A 26,363-nucleotide genomic window follows, 5' to 3' on the forward strand; every position below is an offset into this window, starting at 1 on the left:
CTGATTTGATCATAGTTTGACTAGAGTCAATTGACTGGTCAATAAGGCTAAACTTATAACTCGACGCAGGGTCACCTAATTTGAAAGCTATTTGCTTTGGTTGAGGTAATTCAGGTTGGGGGTGGTGTTTCCATGATTCAACCTAGGGTTAGAGAAATGTTTGGATGTAAGTGAGGTGTTTTAGGTTTTTTTTTTCCTCGAAGTATATCTATCTAAGGGGACCCCCAAAAGCCAAAAATACTAGATAGATCTATCTCATAGTAAAGATGGGATAAATTTAACTCCTTGATCACATTGTTTCTTTTGTTTTTGTACATCTTTCTCAATTTATCTCATTAATCTCCAAACTACAAGTCTACGACCAAACAAAATCTTCCATTGATACTGTAGATACCAACAAATCTTATGAGGTGTACAAGAGATAGCTAAAAGATGGTTCAGCGATTATTGTAGTCAGTAGCATCCACTTTGGAGCACATCCCAACGCCATTTCTGCTTTCCACTCGCCCCACCAAAAGATGCTTCCTCCTCCCCTGCTCCGCTCCGCTTCCGCGCCTTCGCCGAGTGTTCATACCCTCACCTCCCCGGTGAGGCGGTAACCCCAAGACATCGCCCCTTCGTCCCCGAGCCTCTGTCAGAATCTGAAGACGCGGAAAGATTCCGAAGCCCGAGGCTTCCGTCCTTCTGACTCATAGTACGAACCCTCGACAACAAGTCCTGCTCATATTTCTTTAATTCCTTGTTTTTTTTTTCCTTTTTTTCTCCTCTCACAGAAAAATTAGAAAATAATTAATTTCCATTTCCATAAAACCCCAAATAAATGAGATGGATGTGGTCACCTTCGGAGTCATAGTGGGCATCGTCGTCCTCTTCTTCGTCGTGGTCTTCTTCGTCACCATCGAGGGCGTTTGCCGCCAGTCCTCCAGTTAAAACCCCTCCTAATCAAATGCTTTCCTCCTTTCCGTCCCGGCGGCGCCACCTCCTCCTCCTTCTCGTCATCTCCGCCGCCGCGGCCCCTCTCGTCGCCGCTCACGGGGAGCACTCGCCGGCCTGCCCCTTCTCCACCCCCGCCGGATCCGACCGCGAGGACCACCATCACCATCACAACCACGACCATGACCACCTTCACCTCCATGATCATCACTTTGAACACCGGCGGGAGATGCGGTCGGCCATGCTGCCGGAGGAGCTGGCTGAGGAGGAGGATCTGATGCTCGAGGGATTCGATCACCACCACCACCACCACCATCATGATCATGGTGATCGTCGTAACGAGCTGTCACCAATAGGTGAATTTCTGTGACTTTTATGATTCTAATTGATAGATTGAGTTGGTGGTTTTCTAAATTTTGTTCTTTTTAGGGTTTTTTTTTTTCAAATGTTGATTTTTATGGTTCTCTGGACTAATTGAGTCAGTAGTTTTTAATTGATATTTGTTTTATGATTCATGGGGCGGGGGCGAAGGTATTTGGGTGCGGGCGATGGGGTGCTCGTTGCTGGTGAGCTTGGCGTCCCTGATCTGCCTCGCGATCTTGCCGGTGATATTACGTGAGTAGTCAGATACCAATTGATGTGTGTTTGGTGTTGTTCATTGTTAACGCCATTTTTGAACAGTTTTGTTTCTGAGTTCTTGCAGTGCAGGGGAAGCTGTCCAAGAGTTTGGTGGATTCTCTGGCTGTTTTTGGGGTAATTAAATTGTCAAATTGTTTTCTGATTAGTCTGTGTTTTTTATTTTGTATCATGGAAAACCGATGCACATGAGCTACATTTTATCGTGGAAAACAACCCCTCTATGATTCAAAGAATTATTTTTCATTTAAATTTTGGAATTATTTGGTGGCAGCACGCTGAAGATTTTACTACATGCCAGTTGCATACTGTTAGCTGGAAAAATATTGGTTAATTTGAGATTTGATAGTAGGTCTTGTGTTCTTCTCCATTTTTTCAATATTATAGGAATGTTTCTGTCAATATTCTCAGTGTTTACGTCTAATGTTAACCTTGGAACAGAAAAACACATGTAAAATAGACATATTTCATTCTTTGGCTGTAGTACCCTAGTCAGTTTAAGTTTTTAGGCTGTCAACTTTCGGTATTAAGAGGCTAACACTTATTGATGAATTACATGCTCTTCTCTCATAATATTCACTACAAACAATGAGCTTAGTGATTTTGCAGTGTAGATGGTGTGTATATGTAGGAACTTATAAGTACAATACAAACATTTTGTGTTGGATTGTGGTCATTGAAAATGTGCCTTGGTATTATTAAAAATTAGTTCACTAATTTATAAATGGAAAGTTCATGGTTTGTGTGGACTTGAAATAAATTCTTGGTGTATATGTGATAATGTGAGGTACAGCTGTATAGCAATGAATCAGACCAGTGGACAATAGAGAGGAGAGAGAGCCTTAGATGCATGTTGGATGGATCAAGACTGGTTAGGGGGGCTTGAAGATGGAAACCAAGATTGTCCAGCTTGGTTGGTGGAGGACCAATTCGGTAGACTGAAGGCATGTGATGGGCTTCTATATCTTTGTTTTAGCTTTGTTTTAGAAATTAAGTACTTTTAACCTATGTGCATGTAAGTGCATTGTCATGGTTGGTCAGGATTTTTAGAGATCATTGAAAGGAAGGTATGGATTGATGATATTTAAATTTTTTACTTGAGCATGTCAAATTGTATTATGCAATACCAAGTCATTAGGTTTTTATCTTATCCAAATCAAAGAGCTTGTGTTTCTCCCCTTAATGGCCTTGTTCAAATGGCGTATTGAGAGTCTTGTGCGTTGTGCTGTCTTCTTTACCCATCTTAAGAGACACAATTCCATTATGCCTTTTTTCCCTAATAATGTTGATTTTGCTACCGATGTCAAATTTGATGTCTCACAGGTTCTATTTTTGAAAGAATAAAATTTGAAGAACTCTGATTACTTTAATGGTTTATGGCATCATCATAGTTAATAATAAAGCTCTGTTATAGTATTCAAAGACCTTTAGTTAATGCTGGAACAAATTCTCCAAGTGCTTGAAATAACAGAACTTACAGCATACTATCATGCTTCTGGGAAAAAAAGGCTCGGGTTGGTTAAGATTGATTTTGTGTACAATCAGAAGTTAAAGTCTTATTGTTTTGTGGAATGGTATGTTATATTATGTTTGAAGTTTTATTTGTAAGTAGTTTCCATGAGAACTAGTAGTTGCTTTCTTAGCTTTGAGTTATATTTTTTTTTAGGCAGGGGCAATGCTAGGCGATGCTTTTCTTCATCAGCTGCCACATGCTTTTGGTATGATATCTGATACGTATATTGTATACCAGATTTCTTGTTGAATTTCTTTTACTTCCCCTTTTAAAGTAGGATTTGTTATACCGCTTTATTTTGTGGTGCCCCCTCATTAAGATTTTATTGATCTGATTATATTCTCCTTGATATTTTATTGCTCTAGTGAGGGTTAAGAGAGTGGGAGGGTCAGTTAGCACATCTTCACTTGTAATAAATTAAAAGAAAAGAGTAAATCATGTTATATTGCTTGCTATATGCTGCACATATATCCACAAAATAAAATTCCTGAAGCTCAGATGGTACCTCATATTGTTTGTTTGGTTATTCCTCATACCTCTTTCAACATTTTGAAATACTTTTCTGATACTCATAACAGAATTCTACATTATGAATGTCCATCCTTAAGGTTTCATTATCCAATTATAAAATCCTTACATTAACATGTTGTAAGATATAGATCCAAAGTGGACTATCCAAAAAGTTAATTAGACTTAGACACTTGTGATTAATCTTATCAGTATTAAGATAAATGCATCGAGGGTGACCTTTTTAAGTGTGGCAAAGGAATTCTTCTATTAGGATTTTACACTAGTTTGATAGCCAGAAAGTATTGTTAAAATTTGTATCATTTTCAATTAGTAGATTAACTTCAATTCAACTAAATAGTATAGTTTATGGCTGTTATATTTTTAGGAATTGTATTTACTGCACTTGGCCATCTGAAAATTTCTTTTAATCAAAGCAAAAACACAAGGTCAAGGCTTTGGCAAATTGGACAACCAAAATATGCTAAAGAATCTCTATCATTCAAGCTTAGAAAAAGAAGTTGCTTTTGTTTTCTTTTATTTATGCCTTTAGTAGAAGTATTATGCATAAGAATTATCATCTAAAATGTTTTTCATTGTTGACTAGTATTTACAGAAATTACTATGCTTAGCATGAGGCATGTTGAGATGTTAGTTCATTAGAGCCTGTTTGGACAATGAGTACCACTGTCTCTGCTTGTCTACCAACAGATCTTTGACTTCCCTTTGTGGTAGGGAGTAAAAGGAAGAGTTGGAAGCATCTATGTGGAACCCTAATTTTTAAGGATACTGAAATGCACTGAAAAGGTGACTTTCACTGTCCTCAGGAATCTGCCAAACAGTCCCTTAAATATTGTGTAACACCTGATAATATAAGTAGATGAGTTAAAGGTTAATTGACTTTTAGAATAAGTTACCTGAAACATTGCTAGGGCCTTTGAACAGTTTCCTGGATTACAATATATAGATTAAATTTGTTTCCCGGGTTACTTGGGCAGATTGACATGCAAGTTACACCAAGGCCCATCTCACTTTTATCAAATATAAGATCATCCAAATTGGTCAAATTCTTCAACAAGTCATGTACTAGCCAGTTTGCCTCCATAGTATTCTATCACATTGACATCCCTCTACAAACTCTTTTACCAAATAAATTATTTCATGGTCTCCAGAACTAATATGATTTTAGGATTCACGTCAACCATCTTACCTAAAGACTCCTTGACCACTTTACACTTTATTGCCCATTTCCGTGGATGGTTCTCTTTGTCATTATTCCTTTTATCCCTTTCTAGATGGAATGCTTGTGAAATTTCGTGCGCTCGTTAGCCAACTGAGCTGTATAGGTCCTAAAAGATAATGAGGACTATGTGTTGGAAATCTAGCAGGAATTGTTTAGAAGCTTATCCTTCCTTGTTACTTGTGAAAAATAAAATTGAAATCAGAGATACTCCAGTTTAAAGCTAAATTTCACTTTACTTGGTAAAAGGATCATAAACCAGCAGGATAAGACTATTTCTTATGTGGTCTCATTACTCCTGGATTCTTATACAAGCTTGATGTATTGAAACCCATTTACCAATACATGATTATGCCCAGATAATTGGTTGGTACTTGTAGTAATCAATTGTATTATGTTAATAATATCTTCTGAAAGATTTCATCTAAGATTTATAGTAAAAAATACATTCATTTATTTGATTTCTATTTACCAGTTTCTTTCTCAAATTGCTTTTTGACAACATACCAAATACCTAATTGCCTTTTTTACTGATATCAAAAAGAACACAAATGTCAATTAAAGTTTCTTTGCTTTTGTCTACCTCTTGATTATGCCACAGATTTTATCATGTCCGATTTATTGTTTATTGAATAAGTGCAGATCTATTTGTTGTACTTAATAAGTTTTGTAATACTACTGCTATTGTGCAAATCTATGTTGTTTTTCTCTTGTGATCTGTTTATGGATGATCTATGTTCTAATCTGGTCTTGTGGCATTCTTTCAGGTGGACAGCATTCTCATTCACATGAGCATCATGAACATCATCTTGAACATGGACATTCACATTCTCATTCTTTAGAAGATCTTTCTGTTGGATTATCCATTTTGGGTGAGTATAAAAGTATAAATTATGAATGCTTTTGATGTGTTTATTTGGTATCACAATTCTGTTTCAGTTTCTTCTGGTCTAGCAAGCATTCTCTTGTTGTAGTAATGAGATTTTGACCCTGAGAATTAGTGATTTTGACCTGTTTTGATGTAATAACTGAACTGCAACCTACTGAAAATGATAAACAAACTCAGACATAAAATTCTTTCACATCGAGGTCCTTTTTTAAATCTATTGGGCTCTGAATCTGACCATAAATTGTAACTATTGGATTAATTACTGTCATGGTTCGTAGTACCATTTTCAATATCAATACTGATACTGTTCTGCTATAGTATCGGTGTGGGTCAGTTCGTGGTACTAACACCAAATATGTCCCCTGTATTGAGTGTTGGCTTGTTACTGATATAGTACAGTAATGCCCCATATGGAAGTACGGTCCAGATGGCGAGCCATGGTTACTGTACACACGAACTATTTGTGTTATTCTGAAAGATCCTCTTATAGCCATACTTGCTAAAATGTGCCCACTGGATGAAGGCAAGCCATCACATCTGTATGTGCTCTAATTTTCAGAGATGAACTCAATCCTGCCTTGCTATGTTACGGTGCTTATGCATTTTTTCTGATCTTGTAGAAGTTATTTCTATATTTATAATGTTCCTTGATTTAAAAGGAAACAAAGTTTCTGGCATTCGTTTCACAAACTTACTTTTGTCAGAAAAACATGAAATATCTTATAGTAGATTATTCTAGTTGACTATACATTCTAACAGTTATTGTCTCCATTGTATACTTGTATTGCAGGTGGAATTGTACTTTTTTTCCTCGTAGAAAAGGTCGTAAGATATGTGGAAGATAATTCTGTAAAAGGAGCTTATGGGATGGGGCATGGACACCACCACCACCACCATAAACACCATGACAAACTGAAAGATGACAGTGAGAATCATGATGACTCAAATTCGAAGCTTGATGAACCAAAGGACACATTAAATGATGCACATCATGGCTGCCAAAATGATGAAAATCACACCGAACATGAAACCCTTCTTCGGAAGGTATAACAGATACTGATGGAAAAACATCTTCATTTGTTCATGTCATGCATGACACTAACTCTTTAGTGTTCCAAGCAAATAAGTTATGTTTTTCTATTTTCTTGAAATGTTGTTAGAACTACCATGCATGCTTTTTCTATTAGCTTGTGTAGGTATCTCTCACCTACTTGCAGGGTGAACCACGATTCCCTACCCCTTAATGCAGCGGCCCTACATACTGGCTGGCCCACTGTGGTGGACAAAGTCATGGTTCACACCACCTGTAGGTCTGGCACACATCTTAAAATAAATTTACTATACTTGTGGCATTTGTATTTAATTTTTGTGTTACTCGATAACTACATCAGCGCTGGAGTAACAGTTGTTGTAAATATCGATTTGTTTCCACCTTGTACTATACGCATGTCATTCTTATTTATATTTTTGTACATGTCTGTTACTTGATAACTACATCAGCACTAGAGTAGTGGTTGTTGTAAATATGGGTTTGTTTTCCACCCTTTAGAGTGCTCTTTTGCATCGTTGCAGCGCATTCAGCATACCCAAGGTCACTTGATGGTAGAACTTGAAATTGACTTTCTAGATTGAGCAAAATAGCTTCAAAGACGCTATCATCAATCTCCAGCATGCTAGATTTGAGCATTCAAGGGATATTTTGTATTGATCTCATTCTTGTGCAGCATCTATCAGATCATTCTTGAATTTTCACTAGTGATCGACTTGTCAATCCCCATGATAAATTAACTAGACCATTGAGTGTAGATCAGTAACTTATGAAGGGTCCAAGTCTAGAGTTAATTTGCCAAGTGTTGTCTTTTCTGTGAATCAAATCTTTGTCATCTTGCTGGTGACCAATGCTTGCTGAGGTTTCTCCTTATCTTCCTGTCAACTGACCAACCATTCAAGCCAACTTTATGATGGCTTGTTACTCCGATTGAAGATTCTTTGACCAGATTGTGGCCACCCAAAAGTTGTTGTTAGCTTTGTAGCAAATCTAGTTTTTATTCTCCTATTATTTGGGTTCTGCTGCTCCAACTCAACTTCTTTGCGAACAAGATAATTTCCTCCCACATTTGCAAGCTTCGTACTTATATCACACAAATTTGTGAATTCTCATCACCTTGTTCCTTGCTCAAGTTCTTCTTTCTTTGGTATTTTCGCTGGGCCCTTTTCTTCTTTCTTTGGTACTTTTGCTGGACCATCAATTGCTCATTCATATTTTATTTAGTTTCTACATTCAGAGCTGTCCTTGATGCTAATTGGGTTGGGGATTGTACTAATTAGTGCCCTACTAATATTTTCTGTCTTCTAAGGAAGTACCATCATCTCTTGAAAGCACACGAAAGCTTAACATTGGCAGTGGCTCACATCATTTGCTTCATTACCTCCTCGACTTTGATATCCCATTTGCTACTACTCATCTGCTTATTACCATGATAATGAGAGTTATGTAGATTCACGGCTATTTAATTTCCACAAAGGGCTAAATCACATTGGGAGTGCCCGTCACTCTGTAACATTTATGTCTAGCTACATATTACTTCCCCACACTCAATCATCTGAGTACCTGACTACTTTTCATGAAATTGTACTGCCAAACTTTTGAGAATCTAATGATAAACACTTGGGCATTGTTTCTTTAACATCAAAAGTGCTCACTTATAGTGGGGGTTAGTGTTGCATTGATAAAGATGTTGCATCTATCCCCTGCTCTAATCAAGCATCTTTTATTGCTATATCTAGCAAGTAAGACAAAAATGCCATTATGCTATTTTTAGGTTCGTCACTTTCTAAATTTATGTTCTTTGTTTTTTTTACCCATGGAGCATAAACAGTTCATGAACATATGATGAAGCAAAGACAGCTACCCATTAACTAAATCTTAGTTATTGTATTATATTTGATGTTATTATATAAAAGCACTTCTTATGTTCCCCTCATCCCAATCTTTTGTCAAGAGCACTTCTTCCCTGCTCTTGCACCCTAGTCCCAGATACAGCGTAATTAATCTATACATTTTCTACATGTCCAGTACTTGTAACATGAGAGGGACAAGTTCATTATAGTTGTTATACAGGCTTCTCAGAGTTATGCATTTTGTACACATATATAGCACTCGAATACCACATGGGAGAGCCATAGCCCACTGTGACTTCTTAATATAGTTTATTTTCCCCTTAACTAGATTTTATTGCTTCTCTGGTCCAATATCAGTGCTATTTATTTTGGTCTTCAGGTCATGTAGCACATACATCTTGCAGGTTGTATCATTCATGTGTCTTACCATTGAAAATGGAACCACTAAAAGCTTACTGTCGGCAAGGCTGTTACATAAACTCACAAATCAAAACTAAATTCCATTAGCAATTTTTATCTTCAAATAGTTTCACTTTAAACAGCAAACATTTTATTTCTAGTAAATGAAGACAGACTGAACTGAAAGCTGCAATACACGCTTTTTTTTAAAGAAAAATAGTGGAGTGCCACCTTCCAGGATTGAAACCTCTCCCCAGTGAATCTGAGAGTTGTGTCAACTGATGAACTAAAGTTCCATTAGCTATTAAATAATTCGAATAATGAGCTATTTAGCATTTACTTGCAAAATTTGTCAACTGATGAACTGTTATATTATGAATTTTTCCTGGTAGCATATCTGCAAAACATTGACAAGCTGCCTTAAGTAATTATAAACCAAATGCTGCTGAAAGACATGTAAAATTGGTTTAAATTGTTACATCATATGACGTTCTTTAAGATGTAGCATAAATGCATGACACAGGATTCTCTTAATGTATTTCTTTCATCATTTTTATATCTAGTATAGTTTAAATATTTAAATAAATAATCTTGATATATGCAAAGTGAATGTTTACTGCTTATCTGAACAGCGAGCCACGCGTAGTGGTGCTACAAATGATGATAAAGAGGATCTAAATGCTGGAAATGGTCTTACAACAAAGAAGTCATCCTTGAACAGTACAACTCCACCATCAAATTTGGTGTTTGGCTACCTGAATCTTTTTTCTGATGGTGTTGTGAGTTTATGTTCTATATTAAGTCATCATATTGATAAAATATTCAGATCTTCGCTTGTGTATAATTTTAAAATTCAATCACAACCTATGTGAATACTGCAGCACAACTTTACCGATGGAATGGCTTTGGGAAGTGCATTTTTACTTCATGGCTCAGTTGGAGGGTGGTCTAGAACATTATTTCTGCTTGCACATGAGCTTCCTCAAGAGGTTTTTTCCTTCCTTATATTCCTTTACTTCTAACTACTTGTTGCGATGATTATGAGTTAATGCTTTGCAGATAATCTTAATGATAATTCAATTCGAACGTTGCAATAATTTTTTTTGTGCCTTTATGGATAAAGAAAGAATAACCATGTGATAGTGACGATAGCAATTGGAATTATTACATGTTAGTATTCAAATGCATCTTGCTTTGTTGACAATTCACGTGACTGTAAATTTTGATTTCATTTGGAATACTTGTTGCTTCTTAATGATGTTTCTTCAATTTTCTGTCCTTCACTTATATTTATGATTATGTGCAGTAATAAATGCTAGGATTTGGAATGCAAATTTCAGAATAGTGTTCCATTTTTTTTTTATAGCTGGTGCTATTTTTTTATGATATACCTATGTTGTGGGCATGAATTGGGTACATGTAACTGTTGATGATGGAAATTTGACAAACATGTACTAAAATAAGCAACCAATCTGCTCATTTTGGCAAGCTAGTATATGTGCAAATAGAGCATTCTTACCCAATTAAGTCACCGATATATTCAGAAATCCATGCACAGAAGCACAGCAGATAATTTAGAAATTTTGATATATTTGATGGTAACTGAACAAGCACACCACCAGTGGGATTCACGTAAAAGAGAAAAGTTCAAGAAGTGATCCCTTTGTAATTAGTCAATCTTTATCAGCAAAAAGGAAATCAGCAAAGATTTAGTTTAAAACCTTATATTTTTCAGTGCGCCTCAATCTGTCTCATCTAGAAAATAAAAAAGATGGAAAATGCAAATCCAAAAGAAAACACAAGCTCATAGCCATAACCATATTCGTCAAGCCCAGTCCCGGCTATTTGGAATTGGCTTCAGCATCCTTATTCATCAAGTTCCTATTTAAGGCCACCTTTGGGGTTATTTCAAGATTTTTCATATATTTTTTCACTTCCATCCATGTTATTCCTTAGGTCTTCTCCTCCGTTTTCTAAATCCTTAAATGTAAATTAAAGTACCCTCCAACTAGAGCCCCTTGAATCTTTATTCTACATGCCCATACCATGTCAATTTATTCTTTGTCAATCTGTCCTTAATTTATGGTATTCCTATAGCTCCTCTAATATACTTGATTCACACAATCTTTCCTAATTTTACCATGAGCCCATTCTTGGCATTCTTATTTTCTGCTACACTCAACTTATTTTAGCCCTCTTAATTGCACAGCTTTTTGAGCCATACAACGTTGCATTCCTTAATATCGTTCTATGGAATCTCTTTAAGTTGCCAAAATATGCATCAATCACACGACATCCTAGCTCTATTTCTATACATATATTTTCATCCATTGCTCGTTTATTTCTTATTGCGGATCCTTGATAATGAGATTGATTATTTTGTGGTGTCATGTCTATCGATCTTAACTAGGACCTCATTTTGCATTTCTGTTCGTTCTAAAATTGCATTTCATCTACCATGTCTTTCTTCTACTAATATGTAAGCTCTTATACTCTAAAGTTTTATTCTAAAAATCTAATTTAGCATTCAATGTTCTTTTTATCCACCAACAATATATAATCTGCAAATAATGTACACTATGGTCCATTTTTCTGAATGATAGTAGTAAGTTCATCTATGATTAGCATAAAAAATATGGATTTAGTGTTGATCCTTGGTGCAAGCCTGTGATTGTTGGAAATTCACTTAATGTAGCCCAAATTAGTGAATTCTCCATGCATATGTCCTTAATGATTTCAATGCGCCATCTATATGTTACATTCACAAATAGGGTATCCAAGTCATTAATCATGTTTATCCTATCGTGCTGAGGTTGATGTCAGCTTGCTTTCTTGTTGTAAGGTTGGTGACTTTGGAATCTTGGTGAGATCAGGATTCTCTGTGTCCAAAGCTCTCTTCTTCAATTTCCTCTCGGCATTAGTAGCACTGGCTGGAACTGCATTGGTGAGCTCACTATTTTCTTTTCGTTTTAGGAATAATGATTCATGTGAAACAAAATCTTACTTAATGTTTCTGAATTTTCTGCAGGCTCTGGTTTTGGGGAAAGATCCAGGACAGTCTTCTTTGATCGAGGTAAAATTTCCTGCCACTTCAACCGTACAGATTGTTTTGCTGCTGGACGTATATTAATAATGCCACTCGTTTGTCTTTTCAGGGATTTACTGCTGGTGGTTTCATATATATAGCAGTTGCAGGCGTCCTCCCACAGATGAATGATGGAAAGACAACGTTCAGAAGCACTGCAACTCAGTTAACTTCTCTAATGTTGGGAATGGCCGTTGCCCTTTGTATCTCCCTCATCGAGTGATCGTGTTCCTCCATAGTTCTCATGTTAAAATCTAAAACTATTTAGTGTTATCATATTTTATTCGTACGAGATATAAAATGAATGGAAGTTTCCGTTGCCTTGATGCAATCATACAAGCTTCAGCTTTATGTAAAACTATTTAGTGTGATCATATTTTATTTGTGCAAGATATAAAATGAATAGAAGTTTCGGATGCCTGGATGCAAAAATTCTGGCTGGAGCAGAGGACACCTCTGGTTCTGTTTGTACTGAGGCTCTGTTGATGCTGGGTAGGATGCACTTCAACTGTTCTTTTGTAGGGATCCATCAGAGAATGCCAACTTCTGACTAAAAATCCGTTTGTAATCTTGCTTTGTCAGCATCCATGCTTTGTTTGCGTACAAAGTTATAACAGCAGCATGATTCAAGTTCAAGTTCTTGATTCTCTCACAGATTTACAAACATAAAAGCTGGATTTTTCCCTTTGTTTTGATTTGCAAAAACTGCCAAATAGGATCACCAAATATACCTTCTTTGCTTGCAATGGAAAGTTTAACTCCACTGTTTTCTTACCCAATGCAATCTGCCGCGAGAGAGAGAGAGAGAGAGACCCTTTATTGGTATTAACATAGGTTGAATTTGACGTTTTGATATTTCTTTTGGGATTCCATTAACCAAAGAAACTCATGTTTCCTTAAGGCATGGGCAATAATAAAGTTTAGGTCAGCTTTTAACAGCCAATAATATCATCCATGGCGAGAAGGAAAAACTAATTCTTCAAACCTGCGCACCAAAGCTAACATCATCCCCAGTTCTGGGGTAACCCAGAAATCTTACACGAAAAGGTGAATTATTTATTATTATATAAATAATAACTCCCTTCTCTGTGACTGTTAAGTGCAAGATTGAAAATTCAAGTTTTCTAGCATTCATTATTTATGTATATAATTTTTTATTTTTATTAAAAATCAAATAACTTCACAGCTAATTGATCTAGTGTATGCATAATGTCTATAGCTAATTATTACAGCCACAATTGGAAGGTAAGGTAGAGATTTTGATAAATTAATAATTAGACAAACTAAGGACCACACAGGACAGTAAAGAAGCAAGATGTCTATACAAAGAGGAAATCAGCCATGCTGCAGGTCCAACACCTAGACATCATCCCACAAGAAACGTTGGAAGCCAATTAAGTCATTATTTGAAGTTTAAACTGGGGCTTGTATCAACTATAGCAATACATTTCAGTAACCAATACAATGAGCTATAATGATTAATGCTTTACAAGTAGGCTGATTTTTCCCAAACAAGCCTTTTTGTCAATAATTTGTATTATTTATACACCAACACTGAAACCTTAGATGAATATATTCTGCCAGTACACAATATACTCAAAACTCCTTGTTGGGACCAATCATTTGTGGGCAAAAAGTCGACTGCATGCTCTTTGTCAAGCTTGAAACTCTTTACATTGTTGAAACACCTGAAAAATATTGGAGTGTGGACTCCTGAACGATGAGGGGAGAGCAGGATCTCGAGCAATGGAGTGATGCCTCTTGCGATCGGTTTCTGCTGGAGACTGTTCCGCTGTGCCTTCTTCATTTGCTGCTAATGATTCTGTTTTCTTCCATAAACTTTCTGCAGACGGCTGCTTCAATATGCCTCCAACCTTGAGAAGAAATATGCATTATTATTCAAATGTCAGCAAATATTAAGGTTTCAAAACTCAGTCTCGGTTTCAGTCTCCCAGGTAAAGTTAAGGTATTTTCAGCAGTTATGCTGAGTATTGGAGTTCTGCTCAAAAAAAATTATACATATACATATATATATATATATATATATATATATATATATATATATATATATAATCCAAAAAATAGAAAATAAGAGAAAAATAGAAGAAATTAAAGCAAGATACTTCAAATCATCATTTTGGTATTTTAGCTATCGAGGAACATAAATTGTATAATTTGTTTTGTCAAGTCCCTTCAATACGCTTCATGTATTCAATGGCTTCACGCTCAAACATGCATGCTGAAAATATTGTTATAAATTGAATAAGAGTTGGATATTTGCAGAACTTCTCCCCATTTTCAGATATTTAAGAAATAGGATGAATGAAGAGTATTAGCTAGAGTCTTCTTGGATAAGAATTTGGAACTCAAGTTATTTTGAAGAACGTTGATGGAATCATGCCACTTTAGAGATGATTGATGAGTCAACAAGAACAAAATTGATTTGGTATCTCCTTGAGGTATAACTGTAAAACAATTCCATTCACTAACAAAATCCATTACAATGTTAAACTATAACCGTGCTTTCACTAGATACCATAAACACTTAAAACTATATAAGATAGTCAAACTTTTACTCAAATATATTAACTTCTTAATTGTCTTAGAGACAAATAATAAAACTTAGGATATTAGCGTACTTAGTACTGCAGCTCAACAAGACAGATTAGAAATTGTCAAATGCTTAATATGTGCAAAGAATGTTTTTTATTAGGAACATCCTTTGTTTAAAATTTGCTCATGATCCAATTAGAAGGATGTTTAAAATTTGCTCTTTCGTTCATAGAGCAAAATCGCATGCATCTTACTCTTTTGATGCCCTAAAAAGTCCATTATGTAAACTTATTAACTAACCTCTCCTAAACTCGAGTCCAATTAGGAGTCATATCTTGTTCCACGCTTACTAACTGCATGTTTGGTATTGCTTCTGCTTTAGAAGCTAGGTTTTCTAGCTTCTCCAATAAGTGCTTTTTTGACATGTTCTTGAAGAAGCACTATTCAGATAATGTTAGCATACAATTATTTTCACTAGAAAGTTCTTTTTTGCTTTAAAAAATTGCAAAAGCACTTTTTTAAGCAATAGAAAGACACCTAATACCCCACGAAATTGTAGCAAAAGCAGTTCATACTGCAGATCATGAACAGTAATGAACCCCTTTATTTGATTCAAAATATTCTTCATAAAATACCCCTAAACTAAATTAAACCCACAGGAATACTGAATTGAATTTGATCCATTCAAGCAACTTTAGGCTTTAATTTGCCCCTCCAAAGCACCAATCGGATGGAAGTGGATCAGATGGAAGTGGTCGAGGTACACCTTCATAAATTGATGACAATGTGATTTCAGCCCTCCGTTGCTTGGATGAACGATCCGAAATCCTATTAGGCTGATTCTTCCATCTATTCATCCTCCATTAGGCCATAAAATCCTCTCTTCAACAGAAAAATAAAATGTTAAGGTAATTAGCCCAATATAAAAAGTTGAGGTCATTTGTATAGAATGGCACTCGACACATACATATATGGGATGCAAACTAGGCAGCAAATTGGTTAGCAGGTTTGGAAGTGCTAGAATAAAAGATGAAAATCATTTCGACCTATGATAATTTTATACACTTTCTAGTTCTAAAGGACTTTGGAAGAATTTAATCCAGAAAAAGAACTCTAGGATCTTGCTGATGCTGGAGCATGGGCTAATATCCAAGCCATGACACCACAGTTGGACATGATTTGGAGCCTAAGAGTTAATTAGATACTTCAAACTTTGTTTCATTATTGAGATCGTGGTGTAAGAGATACAATTTTATAGAGGGATGCAAAGGAAGTTATTTTGGCCTACTCTACAATTTAACGAATACGGTCGAGTGTTAGGAAAAGGATTCTCAAGTTCATAGTTGATCCTAAATTAAGATCCACTTTTGTAGTCAAAGGAAAATTAGATGAGGAAAGAAGTGAGAAATTAGATAATAAAGAAAGAAGATAGAACAAAATAAGGCACAATAGAGGAGGGGATACAGAAAAAGGACAAGAGGCTTATTCTGACAAAAAAATATAATTCCTCAATTAACATATAAATAACTCATATAGTTCATAAATGTAAACCTTTTTTTTTTAAATCTATTCCCATTTTCTATTTACATGGCTCATCGTAACATAAGGACCAAACAACTAGAACTAAAAAGAGTAACATGAGGACCAAGTAACTTGTGGGCCTAGTACATTCTTGGCCAAGTAATTTAAAAACTAATTTAGTCACCAATTTACTCGAATCTTAGCTATATAAGGGCTAACCTAATGACTAGGACTTCGACTCAAGATTAAACAAATGTACTCTATAAAGAAATATATACAATCAAATGTATCATCAAATTGTTTTGATGTTCAAAACAATCCATTGATTCTATCATCAAAACAATTGATGCACCCCACAATTGGATGAGGGCTTAAATCATGATAATAGAGATTGTGACACTCAATCCAGACCCATTGATTTACCATATGCTTCTATTGCACGAATCTCATCTTGAAGATATTAATGTCATTCAACACTTGATCCACCTTTGGATCTCCAAGATTTGACATTGGAATCCCACACAAAAATTCCTTGTGGTCATACCATTAGTTGGTTGTTCGTGTCCCCTTGAATGGCAACCATTGGATTGTTGATAAATTATGAATCTGGTATTCATGGATGTCAGGTCATTGTGAGTAAGCCCAAAGTCCTGCCACCCACATTGGTGAAGAATCTTATGCTTGAAATCTAACTTGTATGATGACATCATGAAAAAAGGATCAACCAAAGGAGAAAAAAAAGGAGATCACGGAAAAGAAAAGATGAATAAAGTAGTTTCGTGTGGCACAAGTTATATGATGATGATTCAAGCCTTCATCAAAACTATTTCGTGACAAATTTGTTCATGTATTAAGTCATTAGATTACTTAATCCTTAGGTAACTTAACCTCTAATTCAAGGTCTGGTATTTCAGTACCGGTTATCATGCCAGTTAGGGATCGATTGATATGATACCAGACCGCACCTATTGGTTCAGTACTTGTAAGACATTATTGGCTTTTTTTAATTTTTAAGGATTATTTTAAGATTTATGGATGGATAAGTTATGATTTTAAGGATGTTTTTAATAGTATTTTGTCATATTAGTCCTGAGAGACCATATAATTGCATAATGGATGCAATTGTCATAATTAACATAGATAATGCATATTTTCTATTTTGAAAAATATATAAAATTGATTTGAATTATAACATACCTATCGATATATAGTTCCTAGTGGAGTGTCTATGCCGCTCATCGATATCAAGATCCCGTTCATAATTGAGGCCTTGGATGATTCCAACCATATATTGTGCCCACTCTTGTGGCATGTCTCTACCTACACCCATAATTTAAACCTCCTCTAGATAGCCACCCTCCACCTTCATTCTAGGTTGGCCATCCCAATTGAGGGAAGATTGCGGTAGCAAATCTGACCCATGTTCTAGCTAAGACTATGAAGGATATCAGCTACTCGAATATAATATCTCAAATATAGGATATGCATACGGACCATACCCTAATTGTGCAGAATAGGATCCAATATACAATGAAGATTTCGACATGGGGCCCCACTCCACATGCCATGTCATGAGCCACCTCAAGAAGCTCGTCTCCTATATGTTGTTGTATCCTCATCGACCTTCTAACTTGCACTCTAGTGCATATCTTGTGCGGCATGAGTGAACCGTAACTCATCAGTGACTCGACAAAAATCAAGAAGCTGTGAGTAGTATGCATCCCCACCATGTACATTGCTACTTCCCTGACCACCAAATGCACCATTATTCAGACCGTCATCATCATCATTTCTTGTGTCGTGAGACAATCTGCCCAACTCGTCATCTAAGACCGTAGTGGTCTTCAAATCCAAGTAAATAAGCTCCTCATCAACTCTCTCCAATAGATTTGCAATTTTCCTTTGATTTATTTTCGCTTTCTTGCTGCTCTAAGAAACTTTGTTTACTTTTCCTAATTGTCCTTGCCTGCCTGGTTGTACTAGGTGGCTCAACTAGGCCCACGACCCTGACATATCCTATGTTCTTGATTGGACCGAGTACCATGATGACCTTTTCTTAGCATCTTCCTATCATATCTCTAGGAGGATGTTTAAGAAATGGAGCCTTATGATCTCGATTGGCTCCTCCCGATCTCTGTGATTGCTTTTACTACTAGGCATTGGTTGGTTGTGAGCACTCCAAGTGTCACTTTGCCCATTGCTTACATTCACCCCAGCCTCCTTTGCAATGATACTAGTTGGTCGAGAAGCAATCTTAGCTCGTCAAGCTTTGGCTGCTATTGCTAGTCCTCAAGCCAATCAATCATGGAATCCTAGCTTGCCCTTTCTAGATTGTAATTTAGAAACTTGAGATTCAATTCCAAGTGAGATTGTTTATGACAAACTACTCTTTGTTTCTCACTTAGATGCCCACATCTTATCTATTAAAGAAACATTTTGCTGGTTTAAAGTTCTTTCATCAAAATAGTATTCCTAGTTGGGGTCCACAATGCACCAAGTATAGCTTTGATACCACTGAGCAAAGGAATACATGGAATAGTGAACTAGAGAACATCATTGTCTTCCTCCCTAGATAATTGCACCCTTAAGTCCAAAATCTCTCTCTCAAACTCCAAAAAAGATGAATAAAAATAGCAAAACTACTTGAAATTCTTAGGATAGTTGATATGAAAAATTGTAACATCTCATCATCATCCATGTTCGCATGCCTTCTTATGATTTTAGACTGAAATCGCAATATAATACGGATCCAAGCTTAATTGCAAGCTGTAGCAATCTATTACCAGCTTGCCAGTTTCCTAACTAACAGGACTCAACCTAGACCAGGGCCACTGAAAATAACAAGTCAATGCATTATTAATTTTTTCCCCCTTAATGTGCAGGGCACACCTAAATTCCAAGCAAGAAAAATGATTCCAAGTAAATCCTAACCTCGACAGTCCCACATCATCATAATTCTAGACTCCATTCAAATTTCAGGTCCCCTGATTAAGAAAAGCCCAAGGCAAAGACTTTCCTGTTTGAGTACCCTTTATATTCTATAAAATCTTGAAAAATTTATTTGACAGTCTCATATTTATCACTTCCAGATGAACATATACGAGTCCCAGTATCATTTGAATTCGCCATAATCCAAGTCTATTAAAAAAAAATTAAAAAAATTTCAATATCTCATGCATACGGGCAAACAACATGCCATCATACCATTAATCAGGGAATTTTATAGATAAATACAGTCACACATAGCAAGAAAAAGGTCTCTATTAGGACACGTTAGCCACTTACATTCAGAAGGGAAGAATCGGGCATTGGCCATTTCGCAGGTGGGTCCTCGTCCGGAGGCTCGAGCGGGTGATCTACCGGCTTGAACTCTGCATAGATCTCCACCACCACATCGTCTTCTTCCCTCCCAGCATCACCATGGACATCGATTTCATTGGTCCCAGCTTCCTCTGCAACCTGCCCTTCCTTCTTGTCCTAAAACTCAAAATAAACCCAAAACAGACTAAGAAACCCCATTTCTATCACTACAAATCCACGGGGAAAAACATCAAATGACAAGATAATAGAAGTCAACAACCCCAAAAGGGATCTCTTACTAAACCATCCTCACACGGATGCCCCATCAACACAAGCTACCAGCTTCATCAAAGCCCAAAGAAGTGAGAAGGGAAAGCAAATAAAAGAGAAAAACAGAACAGAAAACAAAAAAGAGAAGCAGAGAAATCAACGGAGGAATAGAGAACAGAGGAAAGCTTTTTGTTTTTATGCAGGAAGGAGAGCAAAAGGGAAAGAAGTGGTACCAGAAGAGAGGGTTGGGGTCTCGTCATATAGCCTTGGAAGCGTGCTACGATCCCTACCATTTCTCCTTCTCTTTTCCTCCTTTCTCTGCACCTCTCTGCAGGTCTCTCACCAACCACTGCCACCTTTTTTAAAGGAGGCCCAAGAGGCGTTTGGTTTATTGAAATCGAATTCACAACGGCTACTTTTTGTTTTTTTATTCTTGTTTTTTTTGGTCGTGGGATCCACTTAAAGGCCGGCTTTTTGTCTTTAACATCGCCGCCGTCCAAATCAATCAAATCGATCCGGCTACATTTGGCGCGGAAGCGAAAGATTTTAAGAACCTTTTTTGGTTGGTGTCTAATCTCGTGAGCCGTGACGTTAAGACGCGTTTGCCCTCGCTTAATTTGCGGGTGATGCGTAGGTCACCAGGAAATAGACTCAACCACCAACTTCTCGAAATGCGCAAAATGAGCCGCTTCAAAAGTTTTAAGGGTGCGTGCTTGGGTGTGGCTGTGAGAAGGGCGTAATTTATGCCAAATAATTGGTAATACCTTCCGCCCCCCGACATCTTTGGCAGGGAGGAGATAGCTTAGGTCGCAACCAGCTCAAGCACATCACAAATTCTGCTTATATTTGAATTTAATCAGAAAATAAAATGAAAGTCCAATCCATTAAGATATATCTCCAAAAGTAAAAATAATTTATTTAAAATATAAATATATTTAGTATCTTCAATTATTTTTATAAATATAAATATCGTGATGATGATGGTATTTTTATAAATATAAATATAGCGATGATGATGATGATGGCAAGTAGCAGCAGCACATGAGTGGTGGTAGGTAGCAGCAGCACGTGAGTGATGGTAGGTAGCAGCAGCACGTGAGTGATGGTAGGTAGCAGCAGCACGTGAATGGTGGTAGCAATAACAATAATGATAGAGGCATCAAAAATATGGTGCTTGCGGCAAAATTAAGAGCGGTATTATGGCAAAAACAATGGTACCGTACAAGTCGCAATGACGTGGCAAGGTGGTGGGGTGGTTGTAGCAATAATTATAGCGAAGGTGGCGGCATTGTTTAGTTCTACATCAGTTGTGCACTGAGTAAATTTTAGATACTTATACCAGACCAATGATCACAAATAACATCTTTTGGCTAACTTTTTTGGATGAGGTCCTAGATTGTTATAAGTAATATCATAGTAGATCCAATCAATAGCCCATGTGGATTTAGAAACACTACAGTACACACTCATTTGGATTGATCATAGATGAATCATAGTATTTATGATTGGATTTGAATAGATTTGGATCCTTAGTCTGGCAAGAATACTAGAGCTTAAACGAAGGGATCGAGTATGTTAGACCTGTGCAGACATATGTTTAATTTTATATCGATTATGTACTACGTAGATTTTGAATACTTATAATACAATATCAATAAACCCAAATAACATCTTCTAGCTAGCTTTTTTTAGATAAGGTATTCCAATTCAGAAATACTTAAATGTCATATTAGGGAGGCAAGGATACCAATTGGATATGGATGCATGGCACTGCCTACACTCTTCCATCAAGCACGTCACTTGGTTGTAGCTTCGGAAGATGCGACGGGATCATTAGCGTAAGGTATTTTGTCAATTTCTGAATTGTGGGCACGAAGATATGTCCTCACGGGAGCCTCACTTCCATTCTAATGAATGTTCCAAACCAACCAGTTCCAAATTTCACAACATGAAGCTTAATTTTCCAAACACAAGCGCATGATGATCAATTATGATTCTAAATTTGATGAGGTTAGCAATGATGGTGGTAGGTAGCAGCAGCACGTGAGTGGTGGTAGCAATAACAATAATGATGGGGTATCGAAAATAGGGTGCTGGCGGCAATAATAAAAGTGGTATTGTGGCAAAAGTAATAGAACCGTACGAGTCACAACGATGTGGCAAGGTGGTGGGGTGGCAGTAGCAATAATTATAGCGAAGGTGGCGGCAGTGTTTAGTTCTACATCAGCTGTGCACTAAATAAATTTTGGATACTTATACAAGACCAATGATCACACATAACATCTTTTGGCTAATTTTTTTGGATGAGATCGTAGGTTGTTATAAGTAGTATCATAGCAGATCCGATCAATAGCCTATGTGGATTAAAAAATACCACAGTACTTGCTCATTTGGATTGATCATAGATTAATTATGGTATTTATGATTGAATTTGAATAGATTTGGATCCTTAGTCTAGCAAGAATACTAGAGCTTAAATGAAGGAAGTATGTTAGGACTTATGTAGGTATATATTTAATCTTGCACCGGCTATACACTAGGTAGATCTTGAATATTTATATAATATCAATAGATACAAATAATATCGTCCGCTTTTTTGGATGGGGTAGCTGAGTTGTCACGACATCAATTTAAAAATATTTAAATTTCATATTAGAGAGATAAGGACACCAATTGAATATGGATGGTACTGCCTACACTCTTCTATCAAGCACATGACACTTGGTTGCAGCTTTCGGAAGATGACATAGGATCATTAATTAGCATAAGGTATTTTGTCAATTTCTGAATATTGGGCATGAAGATATGTCCTCACGTGAGCCTCACTCCCATTCTAATAAACGTTCCAAACCAAGCAGATCCAAATTTGATAACATGAAGCTTAATTCTCCAAACACAAGCGCATGATGATCAATTACGATTGTAAATTTGATGAGGTTAGCTATAATGGTGGTAGGTAGCAGAAGCACGTGAGTGATGGTAGCAATAACAATAATGATGGAGCATCGAAAATATGGTGCTGGCGACAATGATAGAAGTGGTATTGTGGCAAAAGCAATGGGGTCGTACAAGTCACAACAAGATGGGAAGGTGGTGGGGTGGCAGTGGCAATAATTATTAGCGAAGGTGGCGGCAGTGTTTAGTTCTACATTGACTATGTACTGAGTAAATTTTGGATACTTATATATCAGCAGTGTCTTATCTCACTCTCATTCTAATAAATGTTCCAAACCAAGCAGTTCCAAATTTTATAACACGAAGCTTAATTCTCCAAACACAAGCACATGCTGATCAATTACAATTGCAAATTTGATGAGGTTTATGGTGACCATAAAACATAATTTATTTCTTTCACAACTCCATCTACATGATATGGTTGAAGCAGAAAGTAGATGGTAGGAGAGCTCCATATGTATGCAAAGAAGTCATACACGTATTTATTGTTCCATTTCATATTAATAGCAGCCAAAAGTGAGATAAGAGAGGCTCCATATCTGAATTCATATTTGCGAAGCCAATCACCATATCCTAAATCCTAATAATCCGAATACCATTGACGCTGACCCAGTACCTGCATCAAAAAGGTGATAACGTTATACCTTCGTCAATGGTATGCACTGGGTGCTAAACGCGGGGTAGCGAAAGCAGTGATCGGATTAGCTTTCTGAAGTGCAAGACCAGCAGACTCTTCCATGTCGACCTCCACTCCATCAGGCATCTTCCAATCAAATGCGTGTATCAACGTGCCCAAGATGGACTGCACAAAGAGCATCCCCAGATACTTTCCAGCACAAATCCTCCTCCCAGCTCCGAAAGGTATCAACTCAAAGTCAGTGCCTTTCACGTCTATTTTGGCAATATTGCCACTCAAGAACCTCTCGGGATTAAACTCGAGAGGGTTCTCCCATACATCAGGGTCCCTTCCAATGGCATATATATTAACTAAAAGCCTTGTTCCTTCAGGGATGTAGTAACCATCAATCTCGCAGGGTTGGTTGGATATATGAGGGAGGTTTAGTGGTGTAGTCGCGTGCTTCCGGAGAACTTCCTTGCATATTGCTTGAAGGTATGGGAGCTTTGGGATGTCAGATTCTTCGAGCATGCGGTCTCTGCCAATTACTTCGTCCAGCTCGAGCTGTGCACGCTTGAGCTTCGAAGGGTTCTTTAACAATTCAGTAAACGCCCACTCAATCGTTATCGAGGATGTATCCGTTCCCGCGATAAACATATCCTGATGGCAACGTAAATTGTCAGATGGGAACTCTGGAAACGTGCATGGACGTGCAGCCACAAAACATTATAAGCATGAAACAGTAGATAACATGATGATATATAATAATAACAAGGGTGCAGGCCGCTCGCTGCGAGGGCCTTGCAATTAGTGTGTTGTTTGCACCGTAGAGTACGATCGATGGCTATCAAATAAGATGCGCTGCATAAAATGTAAAAAAATATAAATATATAAATAAATCTATCTCATCCTATTGGTTTAAGTTTTTGGAACAAGTGGTGATTTTAATATGGTATCAAAGCAGAGGCACTCTTTAACGCCATTATTAAAAATTCCACATGTTAGGCTCACCTATTAAAGAAAAGTCCGATCATATATGATGGGGAGTATAATAAAATATAAAATATATGAATAAATCTATCTCATCCTATTAGTTTAAGTTTTTAGAACAAGTGGTGATTTTAATATGGTATCAGAGTAGAGACACTCTTTAACTCCATTATTAAAAATTTTACATGTTGGGCTCACCTATTAAAAAAAAGTCCGACTCATATATGAGAGAGAGTATAAGAAAATATAAAATATATAAATAAATCCATCTCATCCTATTAGTTTAAATTTTTGAAACAAGTGGTGATTTTAATATGAAACAGTAGATAATATACTTATATATAATAATAACAAGGGTGCAGACCGCTCGCTACGAGTGGTTTTAGTGTGTTGTCTACACCGTAGAGTATTATTATATGAACGATGGCCATCAAACAAGATGCGCTATTTACCGATATGTAAAACTATCTTGTTTGATGGTCATCTAGATTGTGACGGCGCTGTTTATCCAGCGCTGCACGGCACTCTAATGCTTAAGATTGGAGCAATTTCATATCATACCACAATAAGTCCCTTGATGTTGACATCTGACAGCATCTCCGCACCTTTCGAGGATTTGATATTGGCCAGGAGATGATCCACGAAATCCTGCTTCCCTTCACGCTGGCCGGCGGTCTCGGCGTGCTCCCTGAGCATCCGAGTCATGAGCGCGTCGAACTTTTTGTGCAGGGTCTTCAGGCGACGCTCTATACCATTCACGTCGAGCCACTTCATGGACGGTATGAAGTCCGCTATGTTGGTCAACCCCGACAGCTTCATCACCTCCAAGACCATGCTCTTGAACTCGCTCGACTCGGCCCCATCCGAGTCGAACACCCGGCGGCTCAGTATGGCGAGCCCCAGTATGTTGGCCAGACCCTGCATGACCATCCCGTGGACCTCGACCGGCTTGCCGTGGCGGTTCAGGTTGAGGATGCCTTGGACCATGCGGTTCAACTCGGACCGGCGGGCGGAGGACCACTGGGAGACGGCGCCGGGGCCGAGAAGGTGGACGCTGGAGAGTCTGCGGAGGAGCTTCCAGCGAGGACCGTAGTCGGCCCAGACGAGGTCTTCGCCGGCGTAGCCGACGTTGCGGGCGGCGTTGTTGATGGGCCGGTCGGCGAACTGGACGTCGAGGGTGTGCAGGAAGGCGCGGGCAACGGCCGGGGAGGAGGCGACGGCGAAGCCGCGGGTGCCGAGCTTGAGGTACATGATGGGGCCGTAGCGCTTGGCGAGGTTGGCGAGGGCGGAGTGGGGGAGGGGGCTGAGGAGGGGGAGTGCGCCGAGGAGAGGCCAGCCACGGGGGCCTGGGGGTAGCGGGAGGGGAGGTGCGGCGCGGAGCCGGCGGTGGACGAGGAAGAGGATAAGGACGAGGGGGAAGAGGAAGGTGGTCGCAATGGAGAGGATGTCCATGGTCATGGTGAAAGAAAGGAGCAGGGTAGAAGAGGCGTGATGGGAGTGGGTTGAGAGAAGAGCAAGGGTAAGAATAAATAGGGACGCTATTGGGTCGGGTCGGGTCAAATATCTTTTTAACTTGGATCCGGATCTACTAGGTGGTAGAGGTCTAGAATATAATCCAAATTCTATCCATCCAAGTTAGGATTCAACCCACGGCAAGATGGAATCTTAGTTGACTTTTGGGCTGGGACCGAAAAGGTCCTAATTGGGGGGCATTGTTTGAAAAGCTTAATTTCATCAGCATCTAAAAATTATTTATGAGTAATGTAATTTTAAAATACAACCAATAAGTTTTGTAACAAAAAATACGAAATTAAGATATGAAGATAAAACTGTACATTATTTTTTTTGCTGAAAACTATATATTATTTCCAGTAAAATTATAGGATTCAGATGTAGGTTGAGTTGGATACGTCAAATTCAAACTTGTGTGTGCGCTCGCGCTCATGCATATATGGTACATCAAATTCAAACTACAACTTAATTTAGTACTATGAACTAGCGTGCGCATGTGTGTGTGCATACGTGTGTGCATATTTGTAGGTTGTACATAAAAAG

At 37.7% G+C, this 26,363-nt stretch overlaps 3 protein-coding genes across 7 annotated transcripts; 1 reads left to right on the top strand and 2 right to left on the bottom strand.

Annotated features, from left to right (window-relative positions):
• The first annotated feature begins 430 nt into the window (after positions 1-430).
• LOC103706788 (IAA-alanine resistance protein 1) lies at positions 431-12,519 on the top strand. Of its 3 annotated transcripts, XM_039131470.1 has the most exons (12): positions 434-694; positions 826-1,289; positions 1,465-1,548; positions 1,637-1,686; positions 3,236-3,287; positions 5,597-5,701; positions 6,509-6,762; positions 9,651-9,797; positions 9,900-10,007; positions 11,861-11,962; positions 12,047-12,091; positions 12,174-12,519. In XM_039131470.1, the coding sequence occupies exons 2-12, from the start codon at positions 947-949 to the stop codon at positions 12,324-12,326; spliced, it is 1,443 nt and encodes a 480-aa protein (XP_038987398.1). In that variant the 5' UTR covers positions 434-694; positions 826-946; the 3' UTR covers positions 12,327-12,519. The 3 variants fall into 3 exon arrangements, with proteins under 3 accessions (XP_008789240.1, XP_008789241.1, XP_038987398.1); XM_008791019.4 differs by having other exon boundaries at positions 433-694; positions 11,861-12,091; XM_008791018.4 differs by having other exon boundaries at positions 431-1,289; positions 11,861-12,091.
• A 952-nt stretch (positions 12,520-13,471) lies between these two features.
• LOC103706787 lies at positions 13,472-20,111 on the bottom strand. Of its 3 annotated transcripts, none has more exons than XM_026804536.2 (3): positions 19,981-20,111; positions 19,463-19,654; positions 13,472-13,977 (listed from the first exon to the last, which is right to left on the bottom strand). In XM_026804536.2, the coding sequence occupies exons 1-3, from the start codon at positions 20,038-20,040 to the stop codon at positions 13,759-13,761; spliced, it is 471 nt and encodes a 156-aa protein (XP_026660337.1). In that variant the 5' UTR covers positions 20,041-20,111; the 3' UTR covers positions 13,472-13,758. The 3 variants fall into 3 exon arrangements, with proteins under 3 accessions (XP_026660337.1, XP_026660338.1, XP_026660339.1); XM_026804537.2 differs by lacking the exon at positions 19,981-20,111 and adding an exon at positions 19,777-19,974; XM_026804538.2 differs by lacking the exon at positions 13,472-13,977 and adding an exon at positions 15,213-15,538.
• A 2,898-nt stretch (positions 20,112-23,009) lies between these two features.
• LOC103706786 (flavonoid 3',5'-hydroxylase-like) lies at positions 23,010-25,823 on the bottom strand. The gene is made up of 2 exons (XM_008791012.4): positions 24,870-25,823; positions 23,010-23,978 (listed from the first exon to the last, which is right to left on the bottom strand). Exons 1-2 carry the CDS (start codon positions 25,764-25,766, stop codon positions 23,352-23,354), a joined length of 1,524 nt encoding a protein of 507 aa, XP_008789234.2. The 5' UTR covers positions 25,767-25,823; the 3' UTR covers positions 23,010-23,351.
• Positions 25,824-26,363: the final 540 nt, after the last annotated feature.

This window comes from Phoenix dactylifera, chromosome 11 (assembly GCF_009389715.1).
Source record: "Phoenix dactylifera cultivar Barhee BC4 chromosome 11, palm_55x_up_171113_PBpolish2nd_filt_p, whole genome shotgun sequence".
Classification (NCBI taxonomy): Eukaryota; Viridiplantae; Streptophyta; class Magnoliopsida; order Arecales; family Arecaceae; genus Phoenix; species Phoenix dactylifera.